This window comes from Bubalus bubalis, chromosome 16 (assembly GCF_019923935.1).
Source record: "Bubalus bubalis isolate 160015118507 breed Murrah chromosome 16, NDDB_SH_1, whole genome shotgun sequence".
NCBI classification, from domain to species: Eukaryota; Metazoa; Chordata; class Mammalia; order Artiodactyla; family Bovidae; genus Bubalus; species Bubalus bubalis.
In genome coordinates, this window is record NC_059172.1 from 40,649,266 (window position 1) to 40,670,723 (window position 21,458).

General features: G+C 39.1%; 2 protein-coding genes across 2 annotated transcripts in view; one reads left to right on the forward strand and one right to left on the reverse strand.

Annotated features, from left to right (window-relative positions):
- LOC102404175 (olfactory receptor 491-like) overlaps nt 1–21,458 on the reverse strand; it is a 160,490-nt gene that overhangs the window by 103,059 nt on the left and 35,973 nt on the right. The gene's annotated exons all lie outside the window — the stretch shown is intronic.
- LOC102403215 (olfactory receptor 491-like) lies at nt 11,390–12,334 on the forward strand. The gene has a single exon (XM_006052812.3). The coding sequence runs from the start codon at nt 11,390–11,392 to the stop codon at nt 12,332–12,334; it is 945 nt and encodes a 314-aa protein (XP_006052874.3).

The following is a 21,458-nucleotide window of genomic DNA, read 5'->3' on the forward strand; positions in this document are numbered from 1 at the left end:
CGGCACTCCTACATTTATTACAGCATTACTCCACAATAGCCAAGATATGAAAACAAACTGACCATCAACAGAGAAGTAGAGCTAAGAAGAACTTCAAACTGATTCTTAACACAATCAGTCAAAAGGGATGTGCAAATTAAATTGAAAGATTTAATGCTACCCACATATTAGAATAGGGTTGTTTTTTTTTTTTAACTGACAATAGCAATCCTGGAAAGGACCCAGAGCAAATAGAACTTAAATACAAACCTGGTAGGAATGCAAATGGTACAGCAATTTTGAAAAAACAAATTTTGCAGTATCTTATAAACATATACTCGGAGAAGGCAATGGCACCCCACTCCAGTACTCTTGCCTGGAAAATCCCATGGGTGGAGGAGCCTGGTAGGCTGCAGTCCATGGGGTCGCTAAGAATCGGACAGGACTGAGCGACTTCACTTTCACTTTTCACTTTCATGCATTGGAGAAAGAAATGGCAACCCACTCCGGTGTTCTTGCCTGGAGAATCCCAGGGATGGGGGAGCCTGGTGGGCTGCCGTCTATGGGGTCGCACAGAGTCGGACACAACTGAAGTGATTTAGCAGCAGCAGCAGCATAAACATATACTAACCATAACACACAGCGATTACAATCCTAAATTTTGTCAAAGAGAAATGAAAACACACGACTACACAATGACCTACATACAGATATTTAGAGAAGCTTTATTCCTAATTGCCAAAACCTAGAAAATCCTAGAAAATGTGCATCACTGACTAAACAGGTAAAGGTGTTACTTTCATGCAATGACTATGTTTGAGAGAATTATAACACAGTCCAGACTCTATAACCTGTCCTTCACAATAGCCAGCACATCATTCAAAGCTGCTGACAAATTACAGATAAGAGAGGGGGTATATTGTCTATACTCAAGATACGGATGAAAACAAACCTCAAGGAAAGACTGAAATCAGAAATGTAAGCTTCCATCTCAGGAAGCTTGAAAAGGAACAACAAATAAATAAGAAGACAGCATATGGAATTCCTTGGCGGCACAGTGGTGAAGACCCATGTTTCCACTGCTGGGGTTATGGGTTCACTCCCTAGTGAGGAAAGTTAGATCCACAAGCCACACAACATGGCCAAAAACACATGAGTAATGAATAAACAATATAAATCAAAGAAATAGAAAACATGCCCCACAGAGAAAATATATTTATAATTTAATTCATTGAAAAGATTAATAAAATTGAAAAATCCATGGAACTATTAATTAAGGAAAAGGTAAAATATTATTCAAATAATACTTGCAAAGAGGGATATAGAAACACATTCTGCCCACATATTAAGATGGTTAAAACAGATATTTTGAAAAATTTATATTAATAAATTTAGTAATTTAGTAGGATGGCATCACCAACTAAAAGGGCATGAGTTTGAGCAAGCTCCAGGAGTTAGTGATGGACAGGAAAGCCTGGCGTGCTGCAGTCCATGGGGTCACAAAAAGTTGGACACGACTGCGCAACTGAACTGAACTGAAATTTAGTAAATGATGAGAAGTAAATATTTTCACACTTAAATTCAGACTTAAAGAAAGTAGGGAAAACCACTAGACCATTCAGGTATGACCTAAGTCAAATCCCTTACGATTACACAGTAGAAGTGAGAAATAGATTTAAGGGACTAGATCTGATAGACAGAGTGCCTGATGAACTATGGTCAGAGGTTTGTGACATTGTACAGGAGAGAGGGATCAAGACCATCCCCAAGAAAAAGAAATGCAAAAAAAAAAAAAAAAAAAAAAAAGCAAAATGGCTGTCAGAGGAAGCCTTACAAATAGCTGTAAAAAGAAGAGAAACAGCAAAAGAGACACAGATGTATAGAACAGTCTTTTGGACTCTGTGGGAGAGGGAGAGGGTGGGATGATTTTGGAGAATGGCATTGAAACATGTATAATATCATATAAGAAATGAATCGCCAGTCCAGGTTCAATGCAGGATACAGGATGCTTGGGGCTGATGCACTGGGATGACCCAGAGGGATGGTATGGGGAGGGAGGTGGGAGGGGGGTTCAGATTGGGGAACACGTGTACACCCATGGCGGATTTGTGTTGATGTATGGCAAAACCAATACAATATTGTAAAGTAAAAAAAAAAAAAAAAAAGAATTCTATCTAAAATATATAAAGAATTCTCAAAACAAAAGCAGAGGAGAAAAGGAAAGATATACCCATTTGAATGCAGAGTTCCAAAGAATAGCAAGGAGAGATAAGAAAGCCTTCCTCAGTGATCAATGCAAAGAAATACAGGTAAACAATAGAATGGGTACGACTAGATATCTCTTCAAGAAAATTAGAGATACCAAGGGAACATTTCATACAAAGATGGGCTCAATAAAAGACAGAAATGGTATGGACCTAACAGAAGCAGAAGATATTAAGAAGAGGTGGCAATAATACACAGAAGAACTGTACAAAAAAGATCTTCATGACCCAGATAATCACGATGGTGTGATCACTCACCTAGAGCCAGACATCCAAGAATGTGAAGTCAAGTGAGCCTTAGGAAGCATCACTACAAACAAAGCTAATGGAGGTGATGAAATTCCAGTTAAGCTATTTCAAATCCTAAAAGATGATGCTGTGAAAGTGCTGCACTCAATATGTCAGCAAATTTGGAAAACTCAGAAGTGGCCACAGGACTGGAAAAAGTCAGTTTTCATTCCAATCCCTATGAAAGGCAATACCAAAGAATGCTCAAACTACCGCACAATTGCACTCATATCACATGCTAGTAAAGTAATGCTCAAAATTCTCCAAGCCAGGCTTCAACATTATGTGAACCGTGAACTTCCAGATATTCAAGCTGGTTTTAGAAAAGGCAGAGGAACCAGAGATCAAATTGCCAACATCCACTGGATCATCAAAAAAGCAAGAGAGTTCCAGGAAAACATCTATTTCTGCTGCTTTGACTGTGCCAAAGCCTTTGACTGTGTGGATCACAATAAACTGTGGAAAATTCTGAAAGAGATGGGAATACCAGACCACCTGACCTGCCTCTTGAGAAACCTATATGCAGGTCAGGAAGCCACAGTTCGAACTGGACATAGAACAACAGATTAGTTCCAAATAGGAAAAGGAATATGTCAAGGCTGTATATTGTCACCCTGTTTATTTAACTTATATGCAGAGTACATCATGAGAAACGCTGGGCTGGATGAAGCACAAGTTGGAATTAAGATTGCTGGGAGAAATATGAATAACCTCAGATATACCAATGATACCACCCTTATGGCAGAAAGTGAAGAAGAACTGAAGAGCCTCTTGATGAAAGTGAAAAAGGAGAGTGAAAAAGTTGGCTTAAAGCTCAACATTCAGAAAACACAGATCATGGCATCTGGTCCCATCACTTCATGGCAAATAGATGGGGAAACAGTGGCTGATTTTATTTTGGGGGGCTCCAAAATCACTGCAGATGGTGACTGCAGCCATGAAGTAAAAAGATGCTTACTCCTTGGAAGAAAAGTTATGACCAACCTAGTCCATGGGGTCGCTAAGAGTTGGACACAACTGAGCGACTTCACTTTCACTTTTCACTTTCATGCATTGGAGAAGGAAATGGCAACCCACTCCAGTGTTCTTGCCTGAAGAATCCCAGGGACGGGGCATCCTGGTGGGCTGCCGTCTATGGGGTCGCACAGAGTCAGACACGACTGAAGTGACTCAGCAGCAGCAGCAGAAAGCATATTAAAAAGCAGAGACATTACCTTGCCAACAAAGATCTGTCTAGTCAAGGCTATGGTTTTTCCATTAGTCACATATGGATGTGAGAGTTGGACTATAAAGAAAGCTGAGCACCAAAGAATTGATGCTTTTGAACTGTGGTGTTGGAGAAGACTCTTGAGAGTCCCTTGGACTGCATGGAGATCCAAACAGTCCACTAAAGGAAATCAGTCCTGAATGTTCATTGAAAGGACTGTTGTTGAAGCTGAAACTCCAAAACTTTGGCCACCTGATGCAAATAACTGACTCATTGGAAAAGAGCCTGATGCTGGGAAAGATCGGAGGCGAGAGAAGGGGACAACTGAGGATGAGATGGTTGGATCGCATTACCAACTCAATGGACATGAGTTTGAGTAAATTCCTGGAGTTGGTGATGGACAGGGAGGCCTGGCATGCTGCAGTCCATGGGATCAGACACAACTGAGCGACTGAACTGAACTGAAATATTTTCTAGAGAAACACAGTTTGTGGGACTGAAAAAAAAAAACAAACAAACAAAAAAACCTTGTCATTCTTCAGTCTGTGAGGACAGACATAGAATAATCTATCAAGAAGATTAGTAGAAAACATTATTTCTTCAACTTTTATGCAACAATTTTAACAATGTCATAATGATCTAATTTTTCAGTAATTACTTTCTTATCAACAATATACCCAAACCTGAAATGCTCTTCCCATCTAATACAAGAGACATTCAAATGTTAAATTGTCATCATTTCATGACAACTTTCAACCTCAGGTTAGTCCCTCCTCTTAATCTCACCACTGAATCATTCAACTGTCCAGAACTGAACCCCACGACACCTAATCCCTTCTTGGTATCCTTCAATAAGAATCCAAACCTTTCAAAAGGCATGTGCCTTCTCTCCATTGTCAGGAGACATGTGGTAATTATTTGGTGAGTTCTCCCTTGCTGTGCTTCCCTGATGGCTCAGTTGGTTAAGAATCCTGCCTGCAATGCAGGAGACCCAGGTTCAATCCCTGGGTGGGGAAGATCCCTAGAGAAGGAAATGGCAACCCACTCCAGTATTCTTGCCTGGAGAATCCCATGGACAGAGGAGGCTGGTGGGCTACAGTCCATGGGGTTGCAAAGAGTCGGACATGATTTATCAACTAAACCACCACCGTTGCTGTGCTGACCCAAAAAACTTGATTTGTTGCACTATAGGTTTATTTCTCGTGGCCTTTGGCTGGTTAAGCTTTAACATGGTCATCACACATGTTTACACTCAAGTTGTGAAACAAAAAAGACAATTAGTGAAATTTATGATATGAATATGATAGGTTTCATAAAGAGACTATGGATAAAATTATTAGAATCAAGAAATGAGAAGAAATTTGAGATCAAGTTGTCAGTTGAGATATTCAAATGATTAGAAGTTGCCGTTGCTCATGACAAAGACAGAGATGGAGAGGAAAATGGTCACGCAGGTGCTAAATTCTCAGGGGATGAGCAGCAGGGAGATCAATTAGGGTTAGGTACCAGAGGTATCATTTTCTTCTTTGGAGAAGAAAATGGCAACCCACTCCAGTACTCTTGCCTGGAGAATCCCATGGACGGAGGAGCCTGGTGGGCTACAGTCCACAGGGTCTCAAAGAGTCGGACACGACTGAGCAAATCCTTACCAGAGGTGCCAGAGTTGGAATGCCCTGAATCTCAAAGGAGGAAGTATCTGGGACTGAAGATAAAATAGAATAAGTTGCAAAATGTAACATATCCAGGAGCTTTGTTCCGTTTGTCACATATTTGAGACACAACAATAACTTTAGGTAACTTTTCTAGATAATTATATGTTAACTCTGAAATCTCATGAATAGCCTATAAAATGTGAGTTTTAAACCCCATTTTACAGATCATAAAATTGAGTCTCAAAGAAGTTAAAAACTTTCACTCAATTCATCCACCTCAAACTGACCCCAGGTCTCCTGGGTACAAAAGCCGTATCTAGTGTTTCTCAAACTATTTAAATAAAGGATCATTTCTGCCTGGGTGTCCATGGGTCAATACTTGTTAGGAAAATATTAAAATGAGAACTACTAACAAAATAAGAAAAACTAAAATACAACAGAATAAACCCATTTTAAAAAGTTATTGGAGTTAACACACTTACTTTCTCAAATTGCTAAAAAGAGTACAAATGGTTCCCCACAACCTCTGTTCTTATTTAAACCTGGACTGACTATAAATAATTTGCCAACCAGCACCTGCCCAGGGACTATTAGTATACTTTGAGTAACAGTGGACTCTGCTTTCTTCCGCTTACTTTCTGCAAACTGACCCATATTACTCCAGGGCTTTCCTCACTACCTGATGTTCTCAATTAAAGAAACTGTTTTGTCTATAGAGAGGAAATTGGAGCCCTGTTGACACTGACTCTGGTCCCCATTGCCCACCAAGTTTCTATTTCAACAGTTTTTCCTCCAGGTGTCTGGACAGAGCTTCCATCAGGATCCTCAGAAATATACCTTTTGTTGGGAACTGGACCTTCCATTTATGCCACCTTAATGAGACACCTGGCTCCATGAGTCACTTCTAGAGAACAGTCCGAGGAATTTACCTCAAAGGGGCAAGCAACAACAGCCCTGGGGAATTCCATTAGAGCCTTTATTTTCCTCCCAATACACACAAAAGACACTCATCATCACAGAAAGTATGTAGCTGTGTTCCTAAATGGAGGAGTGCATTCAATGGTTAACACTGTCAGAGATTCAGTGCACAACTGCTATACAAGTAAGTGGAAAACATCTGCTTTATAAAATTCTCCTCGGAATTCAGCATAAGTAATTCTGGCTCTAAAAGGAGAATGCAGTAGTCACAGATTTTATTTAAATTTTTATTTTTTCAATGAGAAATTAAAATAATAGAAACTCAACTTTATGACCCCTGTGGAAACTGTGGCCTCAGCAATATTTGCACTGCAGAGAATAGACACGCAGACATAGAAAACAGGCTTGTGGACCCAGCAAAGGGAAGAAGAGGGTGGGACAGATTGAGAGAGTAGCACTGAAACATATACACTACCATATGTAAAACAGATAGCTAATAGGAAGTATAACACAGGGGCCTCAGCTCAGAGCTCTGTGATAACCAAGAGGGGTGAGATGGATAGGGGATGGGAGGGAGGTTCAAGAGGGAAGGGACATATGTATACTTATGGCTGATTCGTGTTGTTGTATACCAGAAACCACACAACATTGTAAAGCAACTACCTTCAAATTAAAAAAAAAAAATTAAGAGCAAAAAAAAAAAAAAAAAAGGATTTTCACCATAGAAAGATCATTCTGGGCACCCAAAGAAGACCTTCCCAGGAGAGCCCAGAGAAGTGTGGATTGTCTTTGTCAGGCAAAGCCACTGCTAAGCTTGTGTAACTGTAGCTATGAAAAGAAATAAGAAAGAAATGACTTGATATGCAGGTTTATGGGGCTTTTAGCCCTATGCCCACTAATCATCTTCAAATGTGACCTATTTGTTGAGGGAAAGCATTGGGAAGAGTCAGAATCCCTGAGCCAGATAGGGAAGCATAAATGGGATGCCACTGAGCTCTAGGAAGACCCATAGGTAGCCAGTAGAGAAGAAGAGAAGGGCAAGAATCAGTTGTTATATTATGCATATGACTACAAATGACATGGTCCAGAACCAAGAAAGCAACAGATACTATACTTCCTGACTTCTTTTGGATTTGTGAAAAATCTTCCGACATGGGTTGAAAGAAATCTTATACTTCTCATATATATTTTAAATAACTGAAAATCTATCCACTCTTCATTTTTACTTAATGAAAAATAGTTACTTAGCTCTAATGTATGACCAAACACCTTTAAATACTTTGCAGATGTCATTTCTTTTAATCTCACAACAAAGATGCCATATGGGGACAATTATTCTCATGTTACAAATTGGAAAAAATAAAAAAAAAAAAAAAACGAAGTCAGGGAGATTTAAGTGCCATGTGCAAGCGTCACTGGGAGGATCTGAGTTTCCATCTCCAGTCTCCATGACTGCCGTCAGCACAGACTGAGCTCACACTGTGTGCACAGTGAATGCAGGGTTGGCCCCCCTTAACTCTGCTTGAGTCAGAAGGCAAAGAGCACACATGCTGCTGAGTGTTTGGCTCAATCCTCAGATAAGCGTATGTTCAGAGGCTAAGAGGAGAAATGTGATGGACGGGAAAAGCATGCCACAGGTGGAATGGGCAGTTCTGTGAATGTTAATTTTGGAGAATGGAAGGCAGTGGAGGTGTGCTGGCTATATTCAAGTATATTGGTGTTCTGATACTGAAAGGAGATGATTTGTGCCATTAAAACTCATTGAGGATCAAATGATAAAACTAAAAACAGATTTTTCATGATAGAGCTAACACCCCTGGCAGTAAGCTTGCTTGTCACTAGAGTAATTTAAATGTGTTTAATGTAGACCAATCAGAACACATTCTTTAATGAGCCATAGATTCTCAACTATTGGTTCATTATATCTCACAATTCATTCTGTAAAAGAACTGAGTTCTGCCACTTGAAATACAAAATACTTTCTTATTGTAAAGTAAGAAATTTTTAGGAAATTAAGAATTTTGAAGACATTTGTACTGATATTTATCATTTGTGTTAAATAGTTCAATCTTTAAGAATTGAAATATTGTTAACAGAAAATTTTCTATGAAAATTAGAACCAATAACACTGAATAAAAAATGTCAGTGTTATATGACTCTTAAAAGCACAAGTTAAAGGAAGCTAAAGGAGATGTTTTATTTATTTTTTAGATATTATTTATTTATTTAGATATTTATTTTTAAGCTTATCATTTGGATAAATATAACTTTCTTTTATAATTTTCACTCATTCTTTAGTAACCATGAAAATATTACAGTGGAGTGTAGTAATTTGTTTAGTCTCTTATAATTTATCATTAATTCTGTTTTCTCAAGACTATCTCAAAACACAAAAACTTTGCCTTTGTCACAACACAATGGCAAAACATGAGAAGATAATAAGCTCTTTACTGAAACTACAGCCAAGAAGTCAACAAAACAATGAAGATAATTTAAACATGTTGATTCAGTATTTTCATTATTGTAAATCATGGGGATACTCAAATTAGAGCACAGAATATACTTTTGAATTATGCCTTATATATCTAGGAATTTGTGTTTTGTAATGTTATCCTCCTGATGCTTTATCCAATTTGTGGGATTACAGCAGTTCTGACAGGTAAAAGTTGTGAACAGTTATGTGTCCAAAATTAGTGGGTGATTAAATTAAGGGCTAGTAACTCATTATCATTATCTCTAGTAACTCACTATTACTAGTAACTTCATTATCATGAAGATTTCAAATATTATGTGAGGAATTTTAATGTGATAAACTTTTTATGAGCTTCCCTGGTGGCTTATTGGTAAATAATCTGCCAGGCAATGCAGGAGACACAGTTTAGATCCCTGGGTTGGGAAGATCACCTGGAGAAGTAAATGACAACCCACTCCAGTTTTCTTGCCTAGAAAAGTCCTTGCACAGAGGAGCATGGCAGGCTACAGTCCACGGGGGCATAAAAGTGTCAGACACAACTTAGTGACTATACAACAACACACTTTTTACATGAAATGCAAAGAAAAATAATGACATTATACTTCCATATACAATATCATAGACGTTGTATTAAAATATATTGTGTGTGTGTGTGTGCTCAGTCACTTCAGTCATATCCAACTCTTTGAGACCCTATGAACTGTAGCACACCAGGCTCCTTTGCCCATGGGATTCTCCAGGCAAGAACACTGGCATGAGTTGCCATGCCCTCCTCCAGGGGATCTTCCCAAACCAGGGATTAAGTGAAGTGAAAGTCAGTCATGTTCAACTCTTTGTGTCCCCATGGACTATATATAGTCCATTGAATTCTCCAGGCCAGAATACTGGAGTGGGTGGCTGATCCCTTCTCCAGCAGATCTTCCCAACCCAGGAATTAACCAGGGTCTCCTGCATTGCAGGCAGATTCTTTACCAACTGAGCTATCAGGGAAGCCCATCTAAATATATTAGAAGAAAAAATTCATAGGAATAAATACCAAGTTTGTAATAATTAACTTGTGTAACAGTAGCCAGATTTCAGAGGAATGTTTCTTTTGAATTTTCAAGTGTTCACCCTCAATGTAATTACATGATTTTCATTTAGAAACAGGACAAACAATTATTTTACTTATACCACTCTTACAGACTTTTTAAACATTAATAATATGTTTAATGTCTTTCTTCTCTACAAGACTTGGTTTCTCTCAACAAGGAACCTAAATTTTATTCATTTCTGGTTCCCCACAGTATGTTCATTATATTGTACAAATCACACATGAATTCATTTAGCAAGCTTTGCTTTAGCACAGTTTGTTCCCAAGCACTACTTATTTGTGACACAGGGATAAAATGCATCATCGTTGAGGAGAATGTATATTAATTGGGCGTAGCAAAATGTAAAAATGCAAACAACAACAAAACCATAACCCAGGTATAAACAATGGCAAACTAGACAACTTCAAAGTGTGATATCAACACAAAGGAAAGTTTTCTGATTGTCCCTTAGAAGGCAAAGAAAGCTTTGCAGATAAATGAATCTTAAGGATGAATGAAGTCATCCAGGGTAATGACAGGGGGAGACTGTAAAGCCATTCAAGTGAGAGAGCAAAGATTAAGGCCAGAGAGGGTAGAGTGCACTGAGGGGACTCTAAATAGTTCAGGAAGTTGGATTAGTGCAAGTGTTGGATGGAAACAGCCTGAGAGACATGCAAAATGTTTTAGGTAGGGGACACACCAGAAAGTGTACACTGTCCTCTGCTAAGACGGTTAGGTTTCCTCCTGCAGGCTGGAGAAACCATGAAAGTCTTAAAAGCATGCCTTCGGTATCACCCTTTTATTTGAGCAAGAGATCATTTTGGCAGATACATTGTGAATTATAAGGATACAAGAATGAAGACAAGGAGGTAAATAGATGAACAAAATAAAGAGGAAAAATGAACACAGTCTCAACTAAAGCAGGGACACTAGCAGTGGAAGTATGGAGATGGATAAATAAATGGGGAACAAAATTGTAGATAGAATCATTAGGAGTTTATTACATGTGGTCCAATGTGAGGAATAAGATGAGGACCACTCACATATTTCAGACACAAGAGACTGGGTGGATTGTGGTATCATTCCACAGATACAGAACACAGGAGGAGTGGTCCAAGGAAGGGATGAGTTTGGTCTGGAGGAGGCTGAGTTAGGGTATTTCTTGGATCATCAACTGGAGACTTCCAAACAATTATTGAAACTATGCATCTGGATAGTAGAAGAGAGTTCTAAGATTCAGAGTTAAAGAGGTTCTTTAAAGTAAACGGTGGATAAGTAAAAGAATAAAATCGAGACTGCCAGAGAGTGAGGTTGAATCATTCTTTTTTATGTAAAAAGCAAAGAAACAAAAAATCAAAACATCATCTACAGCATCATAGTTACAGACCAGGCATGGGAAGTAAACACTATGAATGGCTCCAAGGAATAACCAAAGAAATTCAGGAACAGCTAGGGAAAACTGGAAATGTGTAGGAAGAAAGCATAAAACAAGTGAACATTCACATTTCCTTCAACAGGAACAATTCCCAGAGGACATGGAGGCTGGAAACCACACCAGTGTGACAGAGTTCATCCTTTTGGGGTTAACGGAGGATCCTACACTTTGTGTCATCTTCTTTGTGGTGTTTGTAGGCATTTATGTCATCACCTTAATAGGCAATATTAGCATAATCATTTTAATAAGAAGCTGTTCCCACCTTCATACTCCCATGTACTTCTTCCTCAGCCACTTGGCTTTTGTAGACATCGGGCTTTCCATATCCATCACACCTATGATGATTATAGGACTTCTGAAACATAGATTGGCCCTCCCAGTTGCTGGCTGTGAAGCCCAGCTCTGTTCTGGGGTCACATTTGGGACAGCTGAGTGCTTCCTGCTGGCTGCCATGGCCTATGACCGCTATGTGGCCATCTGCTTGCCCCTGCTCTATTCCACCCATATGTCCCCCAGAGTCTGTGTCATCTTGGTTGGGGCTTGCTATCTGGGTGGGTGTGTGAATGCTTGGACATTTGGTAGTTGCTTACTGACTCTGTCTTTCTGTGGGCCAACACAGGTAGACCACTTTTTCTGTGACCTCTCCCCTCTGTTGAAACTTTCCTGCTCAGATGTCTCCATCATTGAAATTATCCCTTCCATCTCTTCTGGATCTATCCTTGCATTCACAGTGTCCGTCATAGCTCTGTCTTACATCTGCATCCTCAACACCATCCTGAAGATGCGCTCCACTGAAGGGAGACACAAGGCCTTCTCCACCTGCACCTCTCACCTCACTGCAGTCACTCTCTACTATGGAACGATTACCTCCATTTATGTGATGCCTAAATCCAGCTACTCAACTGAGCAGAACAAAGTGCTGTCTCTGTTCTACACAGTGTTGATACCCATGTTGAACCCTCTCATCTACAGTCTGAGGAACAGAGATGTAAAGGAGGCCCTGAGAAAGCAAGTGTCAGAATATATTCTTAGGATCTATTCTTAATATTTCAGATGACCTATAAATTTTTGTTTACCGGTAGCATACCAATTGCTTAAATTGAAAACACAGTGCTGCTGCTGCTAAGTCGCTTCAGTCGTGTCTGACTCTGTGCGACCCCACAGATGGCAGCCCACCAGGCTCCCCCGTCCCTGGGATTCTCCAGGCAAGAACACTGGAGTGGGTTGCCATTTCCCTCTCCAATGCATGAAAGTGAAAAGTGAAAGTGAAGTCACTCAGTCGTGTCCGACTCTTAGCGACCCCATGGACTGCAGCCCACCAGGCTCCTCTGTCCATGGGATTTTCCAGGCAAGAGTACTGGAGTGGGCTGCCATTGCCTTCTCCTGAAAACACAATACTTCTTCTTTAAAATTTTATTGAAGCATAGTTGATTTATAATGAGTTAATTTCTGATGTGCAGCAGAGAGACTCACAGATACATATATATATTCTTTCTCATTCTTTTCCATTATGGTTTATCACAAGATATTGAATATAGTTCCCTGGGCTATACGGTAGGACCTTGCTGTTTATCAGTCCTATTTTCACTAGTTTGCATCTGCTTGCTAATCCCAAACTCCCAATCCTTCCCTCTCCCACTCCCCAACCCCTTGGCTAGCACACATCTGTTCTCTATGCCTGTGAGTCTATTTTTGTTTCATAAATACATTCATTTATGTCATATTTTAGATTCCACATATAACTGATATATTTGGTATATATACTACATCATTATCTATTCATCTGTCAATGGACATTTACATTGTTTTCTTGGCTATTGTAAATAGTGCTGCTATGAACATAGGGGTGTATTATTTTATTGAATTATAGTTTTGTCTGGGTATATTCCCAGGAGTGGGGTTGCTGCATCATATGCTGCTGCTACTGCTGCTAAGTCGCTTCAGTCGTGTCTGACTCTGTGCGACCCCATAGATGGCAGCCCACCAGGCTCCCCCGTCCCCGGGATTCTCCAGGCAAGAACACTGGAGTGGGTTGCCATTGCCTTCTCTAACTGCATCATATGGCAACCTCCATACTGAGGAGGTTTTCAGAGGAACCTCTGTACTGTTTTTCATAATGGTTGTATGGAAAACATTATCACTTCTAACTCTCAATTTTATATACTTATAAACCAACTGGGAGACACCTTAAAATCAGTAAAATGATAGTAATAGTTATTACTATTATGTATTAACACCTGTAGCTATCTTGGATTTTTCTTTGTCTCTCAAACAAAAATTTGTACTTACAATGTGCCAGGCCCTATTTTAAGCACACTGGGATACTAACTCGTTGACTTCTCATAAAAATCCTATGAAGTAGTACTATTATTTCTATTTTACAAATGAATCATCTACGGCACAGAGACATCACATAGATTGCTCAAAATCATGCAGCTAAGAAGTTGTGGAACCACTGTCTGAATCCGGAAAACCTGGCTACAAAACCACTATGCTTCTCCATTTAATTTTCATAGTAATCCCATGATGCCACTGTTTTAAATTTACCTCAATTTACAGATGAGAATATTGAGTGCTAGAAAGTACCAATAGTTTCTAGCTGGAGAGATATGAACTCAACTGTTCTAAATCTAACAGCCTCAAGTCCTCTGATCCATGCCCTTGACCTACTCTATGAGCCACAATCAGTCCAAAGACTTCAGCACTGTTATTGATCTAAAAGATCTGAGCAGGATCAGCAAGCCTAACCTGTTCCTTTGCTTCAGTCTTCTGAACAAGCTCTACCCCCAAGAAGATCTAGGTTGTGAAGACTACAAAACAAGGAGAAGAATGTGAAGACTGTATTGATCTCTAGCTACCTATAAAAATAAGGTCTGGACCCCACAATCACATGATATGACTGGAAGTCCATCTCTATTTAAACACATTAAAAGCAAATACTTCCATTTCACACAATGTAGTCTTCCTTATATACAGGAATTTTAAAGGGTATCTTTAATTCTAAGCATTGCAATTAATATGTAAACAACAATCATAGTTCCATAGTCTAGATTTATAGAGAGATTAGAATCTAATTAAAAGCTAGAAATATTGCCAAAGATTGTACTAATGTTATTTCTTGCATAATAATGCATCCTTATAAACATCACCACTGGAAAGGGAGAGGAGAGATTTTTCTGGAATATAGGAACTCTCAACAGAAGCAAATATGAGGCAACTCTTTAAAGCATCTGAAAGCAACACTTAGATCTTAAGTCCTTGTCTCAGCATAATGGAGTGAGAGAATGAGGCCTGGAAAACATAACTGAAAAATTAACAAAATGGAAAATATTTATAATATACTGCTATATATTATTTATATAAAACAAATATTAAGGCCACAGAGATCATTTAAAACACTTGACATTATGAAATAATGGGCAATGGGACCCATTATTCTCCACTCACAGCACACCTTACAAAATGTGTGGTGTTTTTGCCTTCCATACCAACCAATTGGAAAATAATATATAGTCTAAATATCCAGATACCAACTTGCTGCTCTATTCTTCCATTCAGTTGTGAATTCTAACTGCCTGGAGGTAGTGTCAGACTTCACAGATTTAAGGCTCAGTTCCAAAACTCTGCCCTCCCTTTGGACACCAACTGCAAGCAATGGGTCTCCAGGGTATCCACACTTCTGTCCAACTTGGCTACAAAGTCAGGGAGTCCTACAACCCTCTTACAGCTTTGATCATTTGCTGGGATGGTTTACAAAACTCTTGAACACATTTGCTTACATTTTTCCAGTGTATCATAAATGATATTATAAAGGAATAATAATGTCTTTATTAAGATAATTAAAACTTAACTGCCAGATGGAGAGACATGATGCACTGGGTCTGAAAGGGTCCCCAGGGAAGGAGCTTCCATCACCAAGAAGTTGGAGTATATAGCCCTTCCAGCAAGTGGATCTGTTCACCAACTTAAAAGCTTTCCACCAGATAGTTTAGTATTTTATGGAGGCTATGTAATCAATCTCCAGCCTCTCCATTCTCACTGCAGAAATGGGTATGGATGTAAAGTTTCAAGCTTTTCATCATGATCTGATATGATGACCAGCCCTCATCCAGAAGCTATACAGAATCCCACCAAGGGGGATTCCAATAAAAGACACCCACCCAGAAACTCAAAGGGGTTTAGCAGCCCTGTGTCAGGAACCAGGGTTAAAGAACAAATATTTGAACAAAAGATGCTTCTAGCACCATTGTCATTCAGAAAATTACAGGAGTTTCAAGCCCTGTGTTAGGATCTGGGGGCAGGACCAAAGGTTTATTTATATCATGTCACAGTTCACCCCATGGTTTGTGGCTATGGACCCTTCACAAGAACAAATGACCAAAAAAGAATGAAATTCAAGTCAGTTCAGTTGCTCAGTCATATCCAACTCTTTGTGACCCAAAGGAGTGCATCATGCCATGCTTCCCAGTCCATCACCATCTCCTGGAGCCTGCTCAAACTAATGTGCATTGAATCAGTGATGCCATCCAACCATCTCATCCTCTGTCATCCCCTTTTCCTCCAGCCTTCAAACTTTCCTAGAATCAGGGTCTTTTCCAATGAGTCAGTTCTTCGCATCGGGTGGCCAAAGTATTGGAACTTCAGCTTCAGCACCAGTCCTTCCAATGAATGTTTAGGACTGATTTCCTCTAGGATTGACCGGTTGGATCTCCTCACAGTTCAAGGGACTCTCAAGAGTCTTCTCCAACACTACAGCTCAAAAGTATCAATCATTCAATCTCAGCTTTCTTTTTTTTTTTTAATTTTATTTTATTTTTAAACTTTACATAATTGTATTAGTTTTGCCAAATATCAAAATGAATCCGCCACAGGTATACATGTGTTCCCCATCCTGAACCCTCCTCCCTCCTCCCTCCTCATACCATCCCTCTGGGTCGTCCCAGTGCACCAGCCCCAAGCATCCAGTATTGTGCATCGAACCTGGACTGGCAACTCGTTTCATACATGCTATTTTACATGTTTCAATGCCATTCTGCCAAATCTTCCCACCCTCTCCCTCTCTCACAGAGTCCATAAGACTGTTCTAGACATCAGTGTCTCTTTTGCTGTCTCGTACACAGGGTTATTGTTACCATCTTTCTATGGAGTATTACTCAGCCATTAAAAAGAATACATTTGAATCAGTTCTAATGAGGTGGATGAAACTGGAGCCTATTATACAGAGTGAAGTAAGCCAGAAAGAAAAACACCAATACAGTATACTAACGCATATATATGGAATTCAACCTCAGCTTTCTTTATGGTCCAACTTACACATCCATACATGACTACTGGAAAAATCAAAGCTTTGTCTAGATGGACCTTTGTTGGCAAAGTAATGTCTCTGCTTTTTAATATGCTGTCTAGGTTGGTCATAGCTTTTCTTCCAAGGAAGCATGTTTTAATTTCATAACTGCAGTCACCATCTGCAGTGATTTTGGAGCCCCCAAAAATAAAGTCTCTCACTGTTTCCATTCTTTCCCCATCTATTTTCCATGAAATGTAGGGACCAAAAGCCAAGATCTTAGTTTTTTGAAGGTTGAGTTTTAAGTCAAGTTTTTAAATTTCCTCTTTCATTTTCATCAAGTTCATTTAGTTCCTCTTCACTTTCTGCCATAAGGGTGTTTGTGGAGTGGCCACAGGACTGGAATTTATCCTGGCAATCTTGATTCCAGCTCATGCTTCATCCAGCCCGGCATTTCACATGACGTACTCTGCATATGAATTAAATAAGCAGGATGACAATATACAGTCTCAATGTATTCCTTTCCCAATTTGGACCAGTCCGTTGTTCCATGTCTTGTTCTAACTGTTGCTTCTTGACCTGTATACAGATTTCTCAGGAGACAGGTCAGGTGGTCTGATATTGCCATCTCTTTAAGAATTTTCCACAGTTTGTTGTGATCCACACGGTCAAAGACTTTGGCATAGTCAATAAAGCAGAGGTAGATGTTTCTCTGGAACTCTCTCACTTTTTTGATGATCCAACACTTGTTGGCAATTTGATCTCCAGTTCCTCTGCCTTTTCTAAATTCAGCATGAACATCTGGAAGTTCATGGTTCATGTACTGTTGAAGCCTTACTTGGAGAATTTTGAGATTAGTTTGTTAGCATGTGAGATGAGTGCAATTGTGCAGTAGTTGGAACATTCTTTGGCATTGCCTTTCTTAGGGATTGCAATGAAAACTGACCTTTTCCAGTCCTGTGGCCACTCCACAAGAGCCAAGATTGAAAACAAACTTACCATCAACAGAGAAGTAGAGCTAAGAAGAACTTGAAATTGATTCTTAACACAGTCAAAAGGGAAGTAAATTAAAATAAAAGACTTAATGCTATGCACATATTAGAATAGCTTATCTTTTTTAAGTGACAATATCAATCCTGTTAAGGACCCAGAGTAAATAGAACTGAAATACAAAGCGGGTAGGAATGCAAAATGGTATAGCCATTTTGAAAAAAAACAAGTTTTGCAGTATCTTAAAAACATACACTAACCATAACACCCAGCAATTACAATCCTAAGATTTTTCAAAGAGAAATGAAAACACGTGTCCTCACAGAGACCTATATGGAGATATTTCAGAAGCTTTACTCGTAATTGCCAAAAACCAGAAAATCCTCAAATATGCATCACTGACTAAACAGGTATAGGTTCTGCTTTCATGTAGTGAATATGTTTGAGAGGATTATAACACCATCCAGACTATCTGTAACCTGTCATTCACAATATTCACGACATCATTCAAAACTGCTAAGAAATTAAAAAAAAAAAAGCTGGGGAAGGGGAAATATATGGCCTGTGCTCAAGATAAAGGGTTGGAAACCAACCTCAAGGAAGACTGAGAACAAAAATACACATGTATACCTGTGGCGGATTCATTTTGATATTTGGCAAATCTAATACAGTTATGTAAGTTTAAAAATAAAATAAAATTAAAAAAAAATATATAAGCTTCCATCTCAGGCAGCTTATAAAGGAACAACAATAAATAAGAAAAAAGCATATGGAATTCCCTGGCGGTTCAGTGGTTAGGACCTGTGCTGCCAATACAGGGAGCACAGTTTCAACCTCTGGTGGTGGAAGTAAGATCCACACGACACACAGCATGGGCAAAAAATATATGTGCATATATGAGTAATGAACAAATATAAATCAAAGAAAAAGAAAAATGTTCCATCAGTTCCATTCAGTTCAGTCGCTCAGTCATGTCCGACTCTTTGCAACCCCATGAATCGCAGCACGCCAGGCCTCCCTGTCCATCACCAACTCCCGGAGTTCACTCAGACTCATAAATTTGCAGTTTCATTCATTGAAAAACCCGTAGGAGTATTTATCAAGGAAAAGCCAAAAATTTTAACTATCTAAATAATACATGCAAAAGGGGGCATAATTACACATTCTATATATATTAAGATGGTTAAAAACAGATATTATGAACAGTTTATATTAATAGATTTAGTAAATAATGAGAAGTAAATATTTTCTAGAAAAACACAATGAGAAAAAGAAAAAGACTAGAAAAGAAAAACAAATATGTCTTTCTTCAGGTTGGGAGGATGGACATAGAATAATCTAGCAATAAATTTAGTCGGAAACATTGTTTCTTCAACTTTTATGCAGCAATTTTAACAATGTCATAATGATCTAATTTTTCAGTAATCAACAATATACCCAAACCTGAAATGCTCTTCCTACCTAATGCAAGAGGCACTCAATCGCTAAATTGCCAGCATTTCATGACAGCATTCAACTTCAGATTAGTCCCTCCTCTTACTCTCACCACAGAATTAGGAACCTGTTCAGAACTGAACCCCACAGCACTTAATCCCTCCTCGTTATCCTTTTTTTTTTTTTTAACTTTACAATATTGTATTGGTTTTGCCATATATCAAAATGAATCCCCCACAGGTATACATGTGTTCCCCATCCTGAACCCTCCTCCCTCCTCCCTCCCCATACCATCCATGTGGGTCATCCCAGTGCACCAGCCCCAGGCATCCAGTATCGTGCATCGAACCTGGACTGGCGACTTGTTTCATATATGATATTATACATGTTTCAGTGCCATTCTCCCTTCATTAAGAATCCAAATCTTTCAAAAGGCATGTGCTTTCTGTCAACTGTCAGGAGACATGTGGTAGTTACTTAAGAGAGTCCTCCCTTTCTACACTGACTCGGTAAACTTAATTTTGTTGGACTATACGTTTATTTCTAGTGACCTTTGGTTAAGCTTAAACGCAGTAATTTCACATGTTTAGATTGAACTTGTGGAACAAAAATGAAAAGTAGTGAAATTTAGGATAAGAATATGATAGGCTTCATAAGGTGACTATGGATAAATGAAAGTAATTGAAATCAAGAAAGTAGAAGAAATTTGAAGTCAAGTTGTCAATTGAAATATTCAAATGATTAGAAGTTGCCTTCACTCATGACAAAGATAGAGATGGAAAAGAAAATGATCATGGAGGTGTTAAAGTCCTCAGGGGATGAGGAAAACAGGGAGATCAATAACAGACAGGAGGTCCCATAGCTGGAATGTCATGACTCTCAAAGGAGGAAGTAGTTGGGATTGAGGATAAAATAGAACAATTTGCAAAAGGTAACAGGGCTCCTCCCAAATCTGGTGAGTGTGACCTATTACAGTCTACACTTCTAGGCACTTCATTCCATTTGTCACATTTTGAGACACATCAATAACGTTAGGTAACTTTTCCAGATAATTATGTGCTATCCCTTTGAAATCTCATGAATAGACTATAAAATATGAATTATTAACCCCATTTTACAAATCATAAAATTGAGTCTCTAAGAAGTAAAACAATTTTAAAGAATTCATACACCTCACACTGAACCCATGATTGTGTGCGCTCAGTTGCTCAGTCATGTTGGACTTCTTGTGACCCCATGGACTGTAGCCCGCCAGGCTTTTCTGTCCATGGTGATTCTCCAGGCAATAACACTGCAGAGGGTTGCCATGCCCTCCTCCAGGGGATCTTCCCAACCTAGGGATCAAACCCAGGTCTCCTGCATTCCAGGAAGATTCTTTATCATCTGAGGAACCAAGGAAGCCCAGGACTCTTGGATACAAAAGCCACACCTAGTATTTCTCAAGCTATTTAAATAAAGGATCCATTTTTACCAAGCATCCATGAGTCAGTACTTTTTAGGAAAACAGTAAAACGAGGACAACTGAAAAAAAAAACCCTAAAATACGATAGTATAAACCCATATTAAAAATTACTGAAGCCAGCACCCTTAAAATTACTTTCTAAAATTTCTATAAAGAATATAAATGGTTCCCCACAACTCCTGTTCTTATTGGGTCCTGGACTGACAATAAGTAGTTTGGCAACCAGCACCAGCCCAAGGACTATAAATACACTTTGAGTAATAGTGGACTGTGCTTTGTTCTGCTTACTTTCTGCTTACTTACTCATATTACTCCAGGACTTTCCCCACTACCTGACGTTCTCAACTAAAGAAACTTTTTTGCCTACAGAGAGGAAATTAGAGCCCTGTTAGCACTGACTCTGGTCCCCATCTCCCACCAAATGTCTATTTCAAACTTGGTTTATTCTCCAAGTTTCTGAACAAAGCTTCCATCAGGATCCTCAGAGATACACCTTTTGTTAGGAACTGGACCTTCCATTTATGCCACCTTAATGAGATACCTGGCTCCATGAGTCATTTCTGGAGAACAGTCCCAGGAATTTATCTCAAAGGGACAAGCAACAACAGTCCTAGGGGATTCTATTAGAGCCTTCCTTTCTCTCCCAACACACAAAAAAGACACTCATCCTCACAGAATGTATGTAAGTAACCATGTTCCTTAATGGAGGAGAGCATTCAATGGTTAATTAACATTGTCAGATATTCAGTGCACAACTACTACACAAGTAAGTGGGAAACATCTGCTTCATAAAGTTCTCTTTGGAATTCAGCATCAGCAATTCTGGCTCTAAAAGGTGAGTGCAGTAATCATGGATTTTATTTAAATAATTTAAATTTTCACTTGTTCTATGAGAAATTAAAAATGAAAGAAACTCAACAACTTTGTTTTGTGACCCCTGTGGAAACTGTGGCCTCAGCAAGATTTGCACTGCAGGGAATAGAGCCACAGACATGGAGA

What these genes read in the sequence shown, in the direction of transcription:
- LOC102403215 (XM_006052812.3), top strand. Translation starts at nt 11,390, where the DNA reads ATGGAGGCTGGAAACCACACCAGTGTGACAGAGTTCATCCTTTTGGGG.